Here is a 13,495-nt window from a genome sequence, read left to right as displayed (position 1 = left end):
GCAAGATACAGGGGGTGGACAAAATAACTGAGACACCAATCATTTTAGTATTGGAAGTTTAATGGCTCAAGTGGACCAGCCTATTGGCCAATCTTCATTAATGGCACATTGCACCAGTAAAGTGAAGCGTGAAGGTTCAATTAGCAGGGTAAGACCACAGTTTTGCTCAAAAATTTGCAATGCACACAACATTATGGGTGACATGTCCGAGTTCAAAAAGGTGTAACTGTTGCATCTTTGACCGAGAAAGGATGAACCATATCCAACAGTAATAACTGTGGATGCAAGAGGAACTAAATGACACTAAAATGGTGTCTCAGTTATTTTGTCCACCCCCTGTATATATATTCATGCCTTTTTCTAGACAACCTTTATACTCATGTCTGTAAGGAGATAGGACAATTTAACTGAAAAATAGGTCATCTTTATTGGTAATTATGGCCTAACAGTATTGAGAAAAATGTGTGAAAGTCTGCCATTCTGAAAAACAGAGAACATTTTGAATTTTGGAGAAAATCCTGACAGGACAATAGGCCTAATTTCCGCAGCCATAGACTCTGTATGTGCATTTCAATCATTATTTTCAGCACTTTCCTTTGGAAGGTGGCCAACTTTATTTTCATTTCTTTTAGTTTAGTCAACCTTACATGTATGTAAGGAAATAGAACAGAATAGTGCTGTAAGTAGTTCATCGTTGATGAATATCACCTTATAGTACAATGTAATAATGCATGAAAACAAGTCATTTTGGAAAATGGCGGCCATATTGAATTCTGAGCAAAAATTGACGTGGCCCCATGATTTAATTTCTTCCAATAGGGCTTCTGGTCAGTAATCCACAGAGAAAAGTGCGGTAGGACGAAAGGCCTAATTTTCCCAGCTGATGACCTGTCTATATCACATGGCATCACATTAGAATAGTTTCAGAGCTGCCAGAGAAACAAACACACTTATCTCCCTCATTCTATATCACTGCTCAACCAATGTAGAACAAAATGGCCCTCAATCGCATTTATGGAATACAAACCCCAGGAATATTCAAGACTTTTATATCGGTTTATGAATCTATATGAATGACCAGACTCTATAGGCCATGTTGTGTTTTAATTGTGTGTTTTTAATGTGTCCACATGTGGATTGTGGAGCAGTGTAATCCAAATCAAATTTCTTTGCAAACAGACAATTAAGTATTATCTTATGGGGTTTTTTTTTTTTTTTTTTTGGGGGGGGGGTCAACTTTATAAGGACAGGGCAGTAAAAAGTAGGACAGGAAATGAATGGGAGAGAGATGGGGAGGGGTCGGCAAACGACCAGGCCAGGAATCGAACCCGGGTGGTCAGCTGCATGGCAGGCGAGTGCCCTACCGCCGGATGGCCACGGCAGGGCCTGAGTATTACCTTATCTTATCTTATATCATATCCAGTGTGTCCGGTTGACTTGGTGCCATAGTACAGTGTTACGTGGAGCGACCTCATCTGGACACTTCGGTATGATGTAATGAGTGCAATATTGAAATATACTCTGCTGCTATGTGTAATGATGTGAATGGCACATTGAAGAAAGCAGAGGGCGGGGCTGCCATTGAAGTTACATTACTGAATTGAACAAAGCTGCTGACCTTTGGCACAGATGTCTACAGCTGGGTCATGTGTGGACATCCGCATGCTAGTCAGTGAGTCATTTCTCCTGCTCTACTGACCTGCACCTCACAGTGATGCAAAAGGCTTGACTAATACTGCTGCCAGTTTCCCCAAATAGTACAAAGTAGTTCACACAGCAGGCCTATCTTGTAGACTAGTTGGGGGGGCACTAATGGACCCGTTGTCTTGGACACGGCAGGGGTCGGGGTGCTCTCAGATGTTTGGCCAGGGCCCAGCCAAAGCTGTCAGCAGCCCTAATAAACAAACATCGAAATTGACTATTGAAATAATGATAATAATAGCCTAAATAAATAGCCCCTGCTGTGGCCTAATGGTAGTGCACTAGGTTACTACGCCAGCAACCCGGGTTCAATTCCAGCCTGGGTCATTTGACAACACCCCCTCCCTCCCTCTCCCACTCACCTCCTGTTGCCTCTCATACTGTCCTATTGAAATAAAGGCAAAAAAATTCTGAATACTAAAATAAAATAGGTAAATAAATAATACAAAATATATCAGAAAAAAAGATGGTGTGGGACCAAAAAAACAGGTGGGGACATAGCTTAGAAATTATTTTGATGAAGTGGAAAAGCTAGAATTGAGGCAACTGAATGGAGAGAGTTATTTGTTAACAGTAGATAAAGTTGTTCTACGTAGCCTAGTAATAGGCTAATGTGAAGCAATGACAGGTTCATGTTGCGAGACATTGGGAATTAGGAAATACCCACTGATGCACAATCGACCTTTGGCACAGAAATTCAGAGGGCGTTAGCATTACTATTTACATCACAATTTTAGGCAAGGCTACATCTCGCGAGACGCAGATGGCATAAATAGTCGGGCGTCAAAACTTTGGAGTAGTTCTACGCATTTGGGCACCCATCCCCGAAATAAGAAAGTCCGTCAGTTGATATTTCATTTGTTATATTCAGGTGAGTGACATTGAATCAAGTCGTCTATTGTCGCTTACCTTTTTAGCCTTTTGAGGAACAGACGGTGTTAATCTGTGTCGAAATAGTTAAATATCTAGGCTATAATTGCTTGTTTGTTTTTAGGCAATCATTGATCTGTTTGCATCGATGGCGTCAATGGAGACTATCAGCGATCAGGTTGACTACTTTCTATCCTCGGAGTCTTCACAATTATAGCCTTTTTTTGATGTTGTTCACTTTTTCGTAAATCCACAATCTTTATTATCTTGTTGTTTCCAGAATGTGATGTCACGGGTGGCCAGTCTCCCCTTGGTGAGCTCCACGTACAGTATCGTGTCCACCGTGTATGGTGAGACCAAGGAGCAACATCCCTACCTAAAGGCGGTGTGCGAAGCGGCGGAGGTTGGAGTGAAGACCGTCTCAATCCTGGGCATGACGTGCGCACAGCCCATCATCGGCAAACTAGAGCCGCAACGTAAGTTCAGAAGGCAAAACTGCTCATCAAAGTAGACACACTGCTGACAGTTTTGAGAAGTTGCTGATGAAAGTGTGGACAATATTAGTTAGCCAATTAGTTAATTAGTTATTTTATGCCTGGCACTTCTAAATCTTTAAATTATTATCATAAACACGCACACACGCGCGCGCACGCACACTCTCTCTCTCACACGCTCTCTCTCTCTCTCTCTCTCTCTCTCTCTCTCTCTCTCTCTCTCTCTCTCTCTCTCTCTCAGCCTGTATTTTTTCTAATCTCTTCCTTCAACTCCTTCGTTTCATTTTCCTTTACCTTTATTTATTTATGATGTATTTACTTATCGTTTCCATTTTTGTCTTGTTTCCTCTCTTATTTTTTCTATTGCTTTGTTGTTTCTTTCTATCTTTTCTACCTCACTCCATTACTTTTATTTTTAACATTGTTTTTTTTAATCTATGTTTGTTAAGCATTTTGAGCTGCATGCCTTGTATGAAATTGTGCTATACAAATTCAGTTATTATTATTGATTGTCGTTTAACCCTTTAAGACGCAATGTTATAAAATTGCTGTTACCAGAATGTCAATGACCAAGTTGTACTGCCTTTCTAAATGTCCTGTGTTTTGTCATAGTAGTGTAGGCTAATACTATGGTAGTATAAGTTCAGTGGCAATTACAGAGTTCCACTGGTGAAACTGGCCTGCATTATGGGGCTACATACTTGTGCGTTTCTGTCTTTTTGCAGTTATGTTTGCCAATGGCCTTGCCTGTAAGGGACTGGACCAGATTGAGAGAAAGCTCCCTATTCTGCATCAGCCATCAGAGAAGGTAGGCTGCCGTCCAACTGTACTCCTTACAGTCCGTATCCAAAATGTTCACTTTTTCACTAGACTCCCTAATCCAGGGGTGGGGAACCTTTTCCATTTGAGGGGCCACTTCAAATTCCTCTAAGGGCTGTAAAAGTCCTCCAAGCTGCGTACTATGAACACAAACCAGGATTTTCCCCTGAACGTTAGGCCTATATTGAAGGCAGTCACCTTTAAAACAGACCCCACCATCTGTAGGTCCCCTGATATAACTTAATTGTATTGCAAATGCAATTTCTGAGAGTCCTTTACAAAATATGTGATCTTTCATGGGAAGCTGCATAACATTAAAATTGTATCGGGGGCTGGATAAAACGGCCTCAAGGGCCTCAAACGGCCCACGAGACATGGGTCCCCCACAAGTCATTAAAAGGCTTTCGCCTCTGTAACTGTGGTCACTTGCGCCAGTTCACCACTCAGGGCTCGAACCTGAAACCTACCAGTCAGCGCTCCAGTTCAGGCCTGGTAGGGGCAGATAGCACTGAGTTAAAGGTCCAAACAGATAGCTCAGTTCTGCCATTAGGCTACTGTATGAGGCTTCGGGAAGAAGGTGTGCTAATGTTCTATGCCGAACTTTGCTATATGGCGTCTGTTACACCTCCCCTCTCCATGTCTCCACAGATCATGGCCTCAGCCAAGGACGCTGTCTCTGGCGCCAAGGATACAGTTGCTATGACTGTATCCGGGGCCAAGGGTACAGTTGCTATGACAGTCTACGGCGCCAAGGATACGGTTGTCATGACGGTCTTTGGTGCCAAGGATACGGTTACCATGACGGTCTCTGGTGCCAAGGACACAGTGAGCAGTGCGGTGAGCGGAGTGGTGGGCCGCACCTGTGGAGCGGTACAGGGGGGCGTGGCCTCGGTCATCAGCACCTCAGAGAGTCTTATCGAGCACTACCTGCCTCAAGGTAAGGGTGTGTGTGTATGTGTGTATGTGTGTGTGTCCGTGTGTCCGTGTGTGTGTGTCTGTCCTCGTCCCTCCCCTCTACACTCAATAACTGCCAGACAGTTGGACACTAACTATAGGGGCAGTCGCGGCTTATTGGTTAGGGAGTTGATCTTTCAACCGGGGGGGTTGTAGATTTGAATCCCATCTGACCTCTCCCTAAACCTCCATCCATGGCTGAAGTGCCTTTGAGCATTGCACTAACCCCACCTTGCTCCAGGGACTGTAACCAATACCCTGAGCAATAATAACTGTAAGTCACTCTGGACAAAAGTGTCAGTTAAGTGTCGTGTCAATTAAGGGACAGCTGGTAGTGATTGGATGGATGAAAAGGTGAACAGAGGGACACATGACTGCATGTGGAGAAAGATAGAAGAGAGAGAGGGGAGGATATATGGGTGGATATACTGTATGCACTATAGAAATAGGATAGTTGTATTGGTTCCATGCTTTCAAATGAAAGGGCAACAGTAGCAAGATGATCAGAAACCATATTACAGGCTTTATTACAGTAATGTGCTCTGCTGTAATTTCATTATATAACACAAAGAGGTTGTTGTAGCTCAAAATAAATCCCAGGAAAGGGCTTTTGAAGTGAACACTCTATGCCTTCTAGGGAATGTTTGACTCGGTAAACACTCCATAGGCCAGCTTACTGAGCCGCCATTGTTAGAATTCATGAAGCGTATCGGTAGCAGTATTTGGCATGACGACTCTTCATTGGAAACGGGAAGCCTTTCTGGACAAACATTCATTGGCTGACTTAACACAGCCACCACACACACACACACACACACACACACACACACACACACACACACACACACACACACACACACACACACACACACACACACACACACACACACACACACACACACACAGCACTCGTGCCAAAAACAGAAACCTTTGGACCTTTATGTATTGCCCTCATCCTCTGTTTGCACGTGTCTGTGCTGTTATTGGTCTGTTGGTTGGTTCCCTGTCACTGAGCCGAGACTTGAGCTTTTGTTTTGTTGGCCATATTTCTTCTCCACAAGAAGCTGCTTTTAATGTTGTGTATTATGCATACGTACGTATCTGTAATAAACCTTTAAAATGGATTCTATTCTACATGTAGATGTGCCACTACGCATTATATAGAAGCAGTGTTTCTCAACCTTTTTTTAGGCGAGGCACCCTTTCAATTCATGAAAAATTTCAAGGCACCCCCCAAATCAACAAGCCGTAACATGGCATCGCATCCGATACCACACAAGCTTAGAAAAGTAACACATTTGGAGACGTCACACGACCTACGTTTGAAGTCGCAGCTGACTGGGGCGACTTTTATTTACTTTATTGTGCGTAAATGGCAGATGAAAGATTCCACTGACTAGCATTAACTTATCAATATAGACAAATATGTATTATATTACATAATTTATTTATCAGCCACGTTTCCGCGGCACCCCTGAGGGGGGCCCGCGGCACCCCAGGGTGCCCCGGCACCCCTGTTGAGAAACACTGATATAGAGTGACTTTAAAATAAAATGTCTAGTTGAACTGTAAAATAGCCTAGCTAAAGGTCTGCTGTCCGTGGACGGAGGGTTAACCATTCAATGACTATTACAGCGTGCATTACGGGGTTACACTCTTCTAGCCCTCCTGTTATCCTTGGGGTCTATTTGACCACATTCAATGTTTAGCGTCTGAAAAATACATGAAGTACATAATTATTTTGCTTCATCTTTGATGACTTTTCCTAAATATATGGGGTCAATGTGAAAAAAGTGAAATTTCCACCAAAATGTTTTCCCTAAGTGCTGTACACATTTTGGTTACATCTGTGTTCCTTGGGGTCAATTTCACCCCAAATTATTTTAAGTGTATTAAACATAAATATAACATCCATATTTTGCTAATACATGTTCCAATCTGTCTAGATTATGTAAAATACATGAACATAAGTTATTTAGAACAGAACATTTTGCTTTATTTAGGACTCTAATGTATGATGTGGACGAGGGCCAAAACTAATTCAAGGCAACTTTTGGGCAGTTGTTGCACATTTTCGCCTAGTCATGGATTAGTTTTTTTGGTGTGTGGGCTGTGTGTGGGTGTGCTAGGACTTATCTAAAGGGCTTTTTTATGTCCCCAACAGAGCGATAGTAAATATTCTGAGGCATAAACCGATGCAAAAGTTTTTGCTTCTCCTGATTTTGTAGACATTTAATTGACTGGGGTCAAAAGGACCCCAAGGATCATGGATGTAAACTAAATCTGAGGATAACAGGAGGGCTAGTATTCCATACTCTACTGTAATCTTTTTGTATTCTCTCCTATTCTGCCAAAGGTTCCAGGACTGTAGACGGTTTTGAAAGCGACTGGGAGTGCTATAGCTACTACACGTAATATCCTCATTTTACAGTGCATGTGTTGCCTGTACATATTTTGGGTCATTTCTGTTCTCGCCTATTCAGCAAAGGGCTCGCGGCACGTAGAGGGTTTTGAGAGTGACGGGGAGGGCAGCAGCTATGACACCTAACATCCACCTTATACGCTACTTGTGTTGAATGTAAAACTATTCTATTTAATACTCTAATCCTTTTCTGTTTTCTCCTATTTCAGCAAAGGGCTCGCAGCCCGCAGAGGGTTGTGAGGGTGACGGGGAGGGCAGCAGCTACTATGTGCGTCTGGGCAGCCTCTCTGCCAAGCTGCGCCACCGCTCCTACGAGAGGGCGGTCACTAAGGTGCGTGACGCACGCCAACACACTCGGGACTCCATTGTTCAGCTGCACCTCACCATGGACGCGGTGGGTCGTGCAACGCTTGCTAAGCTTCGTAAAATGATTTGCTTGTAAATCACATTACGTTTACTTTCACCACTATCCTGTAGTTTCCTACTCTTTCTTTCTCTTTCTTTTTTTCCCTCTTCACCGTGTACACGATGGGTTTCAACATGCCAGCTAATGATAATAATTCATCCATTAGGCCTCATTGCTTTAACCTCCTTAACTGCCATTCTGTTGTAGGCCTACTCAACTCTCATCTTTTCTGTCTTATTTTTGGTCCTACGTGCTGCCTGCTTCTGATTAAGCATCCATGGGATTTCAAATGTTACTGCTTTGTTGTGGGTTGCCTGCTGGTGTTGCATAGCTTTTGAGATGATATTGTTGTAACAGTTTCAGTGTGTGGGATATACAGTATTCACTACCTTTGTATTAAATACTCACACAGCATCTCTCTCTCTCTCTCGTTCTCTCTCTCTCTCTCTCCCTCTCTCTCTCTCTCCCTCTCTCTCTCTCTCTCTCGCTCTCTCTCTGTTTTATCTCCCATACTTAATGCTGCCCTCTTCCCTTCCCCAGATTGAGCATGCCAAGAGGAACATTGGCAGCGCCAACCAGAAAATGCAGGAGAAACTACGCACTCTAGTGGACTGGAGGAGTACTACAGACACTGCAGACGCTGACGAGACCTCTGATGCAGAGGTATGATCATCAGCATTGCATTTACACATTAGCTGGTAGTCTCTTGATTGACCATCCAATCGAAAACACTTTGTAGTAAATTAGATTTTTTTAAAACCGTCCCTGCCAATGCATAAAAGTAAAACGTCACATTTTAGTAATCACATCCTTCCATTTCTTATGGTTTGTGTCCTAGACCTTGGTCTTAGCTTTATGTACACATACTATAGTATTCACACATTTATGCTGATATATTTATTGTTTATTAATATGTTTATGCATGTGTTTCAATGCATAGAGTCCCATACCCTTGCCCTGTCCTGCAACTTTATATGCTGATATTGTATATTAATAGCTTTGTATTGATATGTTTGTCTTTTAGCATATAGAGTCTCGTACCTTGACCCTGTCCCATAACGTCATATGCTGATATATTTATTGTATGTGTATTAATAGCGGTATATTAATATGTTGATGCATGTGTTTCAGCATATAGACAGAGTCTCGTACCCAGGCCCTGTCACATAACTTAACATGCTGATATATTTATTGTATATTAATAGGGTTATATATTAATATGTTGATGCTTGTGTTTCAGCATATAGAGTCTCGTACCCTGGCTTTGGCCCGTGGTCTGTCCCACCAGCTGCAGACGACCTGCTACAGCTTGGTCTGCAGTGCCCAGGGCCTACCGCAAAACATCCAGGACCAGCTACTCACAGTCACACAGTCCGCAGTGCAGGTATAGTGTGTGTGTGTGTGTGTGTGTGTGTGTGTGTGTGTGTGTGTGTGTGTGTGTGTGTGTGTGTGTGTGTGTGTGTGTGTGTGTGTGTGTGTGTGTGTGTGTGTGTTCGTTCGTTCATATATGTGATTCCAGATTCTCCAACTTGAAAAGGCATGTAGTGTGTGTGTGTGTGTGTGTGTGTGTGTGTGTGTGTGTGTGTGTGTGTGTGTGTGTGTGTGTGTGTGTGTGTGTGTGTGTGTGTGTGTGTGTGTGTGTGTGTGTGTTAAATTTCACTTTGGAGTTTGGGGAGGAATGCCATTTCAATTGTCCTGTTACATTGAGGTTTGCAGGACAATGCAACATGCCATTTCCTTGCGTGATGTGTATAATGCCAAGTACTGAAATGGTGACCTCCACTGTCCCTCTTCCCAGGTGTACCTTAACTTCAGCCATGCCGTGTCCCTGGGCGACCTCTCTGACAGTGTGCTGACGACCAGCCGCAATCAGCTGCACCGCGTGAAGGACACACTAGAGGGCGCCATGGACTACCTGGTGAACAACACGCCACTCAACTGGCTAGTGGGGCCCTTCTACCCACACATAGGTCAGCCGTCACTATGACGATAAAATAATATACCCACACAGAGGTCAGCCATAACTATGACGATAAATAATATAGCCACACATAGGTCAGCCATTGCTATGACGATAAAATACCCACATATACACAGACATAGGTCAGCCATTAGACATATAAGCCATAGGATTTATGTAGCCCTTTTCATGTCGCTCAAAGACACTTCTACCTGTAGTGCAGATAGGTCAGTTTGCCTATGATTGTACTATACCCACACCTAGGTCAACCTGCCTAGAAATAAAATAATAATAATAATAATGATAATGATAATGATAATGATAATAATAATAATATTATTGTTATCCATTGGATTTATGCAGCGCTTTCCATGACATTCAAAGACGCTTCTACCCGCACATAGCTCAGTCATTACTTTGCGTATATACCTACACCTAGGTCAGCCCGCCCACAAATATCATAATAATACCACACCTAAATCAGCTCACCTAGAAATATCCTAATATAACCACACCTAGGGCAGCCCGCACAGAAATATCATAATATATCCACTCCTAGATCAGCCTGCCTAAATATCATCATATATCCACACATCGGTCTGCCATAAATTACTATGATGATACTATACCCACATACAGTAGGTCAGCCTGCCTATGATTATAGTATACATAGCCTATTCAATAAGCAGCCTGCATGCCTATGATTACAATAACTATTTCTTAATTCATCATATTCTTATAATACTCATGCATGAAGTAAAGCCCTTCCACAAGCATATACAGTAGGTCAGGCTGCCTACAATATGATTATGATTCTATATACCCATGTATGTATCTTACTTCCTGTTTCTCTATGACAGAGCCCGAGGCGCCCCCTGCAGGCTCCAGGAAGAAGTCTCTGAGCTTCAGCGACGGCGCCCTCCTGATTGCCGATGCCCGTCGCCGCAGCCGCACGAGCAGTGCCGGCCGCCTCAGCATCTGCGTGGGCTCTCCTCAGTACCACAGCCACGCCGACGGCACCCGCTGCTGGGAGGAGTCGTGCCCGGACAAAGCGGCGGCCGTGATGGCATCGTACCCGGAGGCGCAGCCTGCCAGTGCCCCAGGTGACAGCGAGACTGATGCCGACACAGTCGCAGATTCTCTCCGGCCACGACGGTCTTCCTCCGTCTCCTCGCCGACAAGCGGCGGGAAGGCAAGGAAGTCTGTGGACTTCACCCTGTAATTGTGCCATGGCAAAATGCAGTAACTTCCAAGGGCCACTTCAAATTTTATTAAGTCCTTTAAGGGCCGTACTATGAACACAAACCAGGATTTCCCCCTTTACTTTAGGCCAATATTGAAGGGGGGCACCTTAACAACAGACCCCACCTTCACTAGGTCCCTTGATAATTTAATTGTATAGCAAAATGTAATTTCTAACATTTCTCTACAAAACACGTCATATTTCTTGTGAAACTGCACAACATTAAAATTATGTTGGGCACTGGATAAGACGGTCCCCACCCCTCTACTACCGCACGTATGCTGACACTGAACCTGAGAAAAAGGTCTTCAAAGTATTCATACTAGGTTGGATATTGTAGTAAGTGCAAATTTGACATAGGAGTATCTCTAAAACGGGACACATTTGGACCAAACACAATTATGACAAAATGTGTAGTTACTGCACTTTGTCTTTTTAGGGCAGTGCTGTGCTGCCGGGTTAACTTTAACCGCACTGTGCTGCTATGCACTTTGTATGGATTAGAGTAGAGTAGAATACATTTATTATTTTGAATTTGCGAATTGGTAAAGCATGATTTTTGCTTTTTTTGGGATTTTTTTCCCCCGAGATGGGAGGGAGAGACAGGGAAGGACCGGGAAATGACCTGGGCCGGGAATGGAACCCAGGTCTGCCGCACAACAGTCCAGTGCCCAGCCGCTAGAGCCAGGGCTGGGCCATGATTTTCTCCTTTTGTGTGTTAAGTTATGAAACCTCTGTCTTGTTACATTGCTGAATGTCATTCTGCATGGGAAGTGCTTCGCTTGAACGAGCTTACCGTAACCGCCACTTCAATCGCTCACACACAGCCTCATGTGAGGAGGCATGTCGAAACCATGTGAAGAGGCATGTCTGATGAAAGGAATGCTGGCCGAAATGTCACATTAAAGAAGAGAAATGGGAGCTTGGTGTTGCAGACTTTATTTTTTTGCCTCTATTTGACTTTGCTAGTCTAGCACCCATTTTTGAGATGGATGTGTGTGTTTTTTCTTTGTTAAGCATGTCAAAACCAACCATTGCCATCTGACACAGCCTTATGTGAAGAAGCATGTCAAAGCCAACTCATTGCCATCCTACACCAACCAGGTCTCTTCTGCAAGTCTTGTTTTGCTTTTGCCTGTAGTTCATACTGAGGCTATTGTACAACGTGTTAATAAATATATTACTATCTGCTGGACTTTGTGTCTCTGCGAGTGAATTTTGTTTTAAAATGCATGTTGAACTGTTTATGAAAATAAACACAAAATGTAAAGAATTGTGTGGAACTATACAAATATGCATTGTGGGTGGACTGAATAGTAGGTGGCTTACCTATAGGTGGATAGTATGTGGAAATAGTTAGAATGCAATGGATATGCTTAGAAACTAATTTAAATTGGGTTAGAATCTAATCTAATGTTGAGTAGGACTGTGCTGTAAGAATAGGAAGTCTTATTTATTTTTTTCAATCAGGTGAGGCATTGGCAGACTTACTGTATGATGAGGTCAAGGGGGTGTTTTTTCAAAAAAGGTTGAGAGAACTAGCCTGGCGAAGCCATCCATGTACTCCACCCAAAGATTTTGGCTCCGCACATCGTCTGGCAAAAGCCTCGAGCTCGGTTCTCTCAGTGTTTTGCCAATCAGCAAACAGTTGAGAGTGGTGACGTAGAACTCACCCACGAGCTCCGTTACTGATTGGTTAAGGCAGGGGTGTCAATCTGGCCCGCGGAGCCATTTTATTCGGCCCGCGAGATCATTTCAAATTTGTATTACACTTGGCCCTCATACAGTGCATCATTAATGTATAGCGTAACAAGACTTGAAAATGTTGGTGTGTCACAGGATGTGCAGACACATCTGAACTATAATATATAGTTGATGTATAATATACAGTATGATGGGAAAGAGTGTGTGTGAAACTATGAGTATGAAGTGCATGTACGCACAATTGTAGTCTTAAAAAAAAAAATCTCGGCCCGCGACTTTGTTACAGATTGTGATTTTGGCCCTCAGTCAATTTGAGTTTGACACCCCTGGGTTAAGGTACCTATAGGCCTATTCACACTTTCGTTTTGTTATTTGTATGCTTTTGTGACGCTATAACTTAACAGACATGCTAATAAAGCACAATATGGGTTTTAATTTGAGTTTGGAACTTCAATTAATTTAAATGAGAGAGTAAGATCAGACCATCTCCCATCGTCCACAGAGACGGATTCCTCATGGCTTTTGCCAGACTGATTGACGGGAGTCAACAGTCGGCTATTCGCCCAGGCTATTAGAGAACCACGCTCTAAACAGAATTTCACATCAGAACATCAGAAAAAAATATAGGCCTAGAATAATCATTCTTTGTCCAGGAGCAGCATAGAACTACAATACAGATAAAAAGCCTTTTATTGTCATTATACAAGGTAATGAGATTTTAAGCCTCCCTAGGCACACCGAGTCTTTCATGGATGAACACAGTCCTGCAAGTGTGTGTTCAGTATTGTGACAGCTTTGGGGAAGAAGCTGTAGGCTACTTCATTCTATTGCTTATTGTATTGATTGTATCTGTTTGGTTTCTGACTTTTGGATCTCTCCTTGAAACCACCTGCCTTCTGTAGGCTTAAATAGAGAAATGTGT

The 13,495-nt window shown here is 43.1% G+C and overlaps 1 protein-coding gene across 2 annotated transcripts; it reads left to right on the top strand.

Moving 5' to 3' along the window:
- Window positions 1-2,486: 2,486 nt before the first annotated feature.
- On the top strand, window positions 2,487-12,064 carry plin2 (perilipin 2). 2 transcript variants are annotated; one of them, XM_063187491.1, is made up of 10 exons: window positions 2,487-2,572; window positions 2,696-2,749; window positions 2,852-3,047; window positions 3,791-3,873; window positions 4,533-4,821; window positions 7,470-7,591; window positions 8,207-8,329; window positions 8,907-9,050; window positions 9,465-9,636; window positions 10,487-12,064. In XM_063187491.1, the coding sequence occupies exons 2-10, from the start codon at window positions 2,720-2,722 to the stop codon at window positions 10,846-10,848; spliced, it is 1,521 nt and encodes a 506-aa protein (XP_063043561.1). In that variant the 5' UTR covers window positions 2,487-2,572; window positions 2,696-2,719; the 3' UTR covers window positions 10,849-12,064. The 2 variants fall into 2 exon arrangements, with proteins under 2 accessions (XP_063043561.1, XP_063043560.1); XM_063187490.1 differs by having other exon boundaries at window positions 7,470-7,654.
- Window positions 12,065-13,495: the final 1,431 nt, after the last annotated feature.

Source organism: Engraulis encrasicolus, chromosome 21, assembly GCF_034702125.1.
Source record: "Engraulis encrasicolus isolate BLACKSEA-1 chromosome 21, IST_EnEncr_1.0, whole genome shotgun sequence".
Lineage (NCBI taxonomy): Eukaryota > Metazoa > Chordata > Actinopteri > Clupeiformes > Engraulidae > Engraulis > Engraulis encrasicolus.
The sequence above is the reverse complement of the archived record's forward strand: the minus strand, read 5'-3'. Positions and strand labels throughout refer to the sequence as shown.

Excerpts from the sequence above, each read along its gene's own strand:
- plin2 (XM_063187490.1), top strand. The coding sequence starts at position 2,720 with ATGGCGTCAATGGAGACTATCAGCGATCAG. Across the intron at positions 9,051-9,464 it reads TCACACAGTCCGCAGTGCAG|GTGTACCTTAACTTCAGCCA; the intron begins GTATAGTGTGTG and ends CCCTCTTCCCAG. Across the intron at positions 9,637-10,486 it reads GCCCTTCTACCCACACATAG|AGCCCGAGGCGCCCCCTGCA; the intron begins GTCAGCCGTCAC and ends TCTCTATGACAG.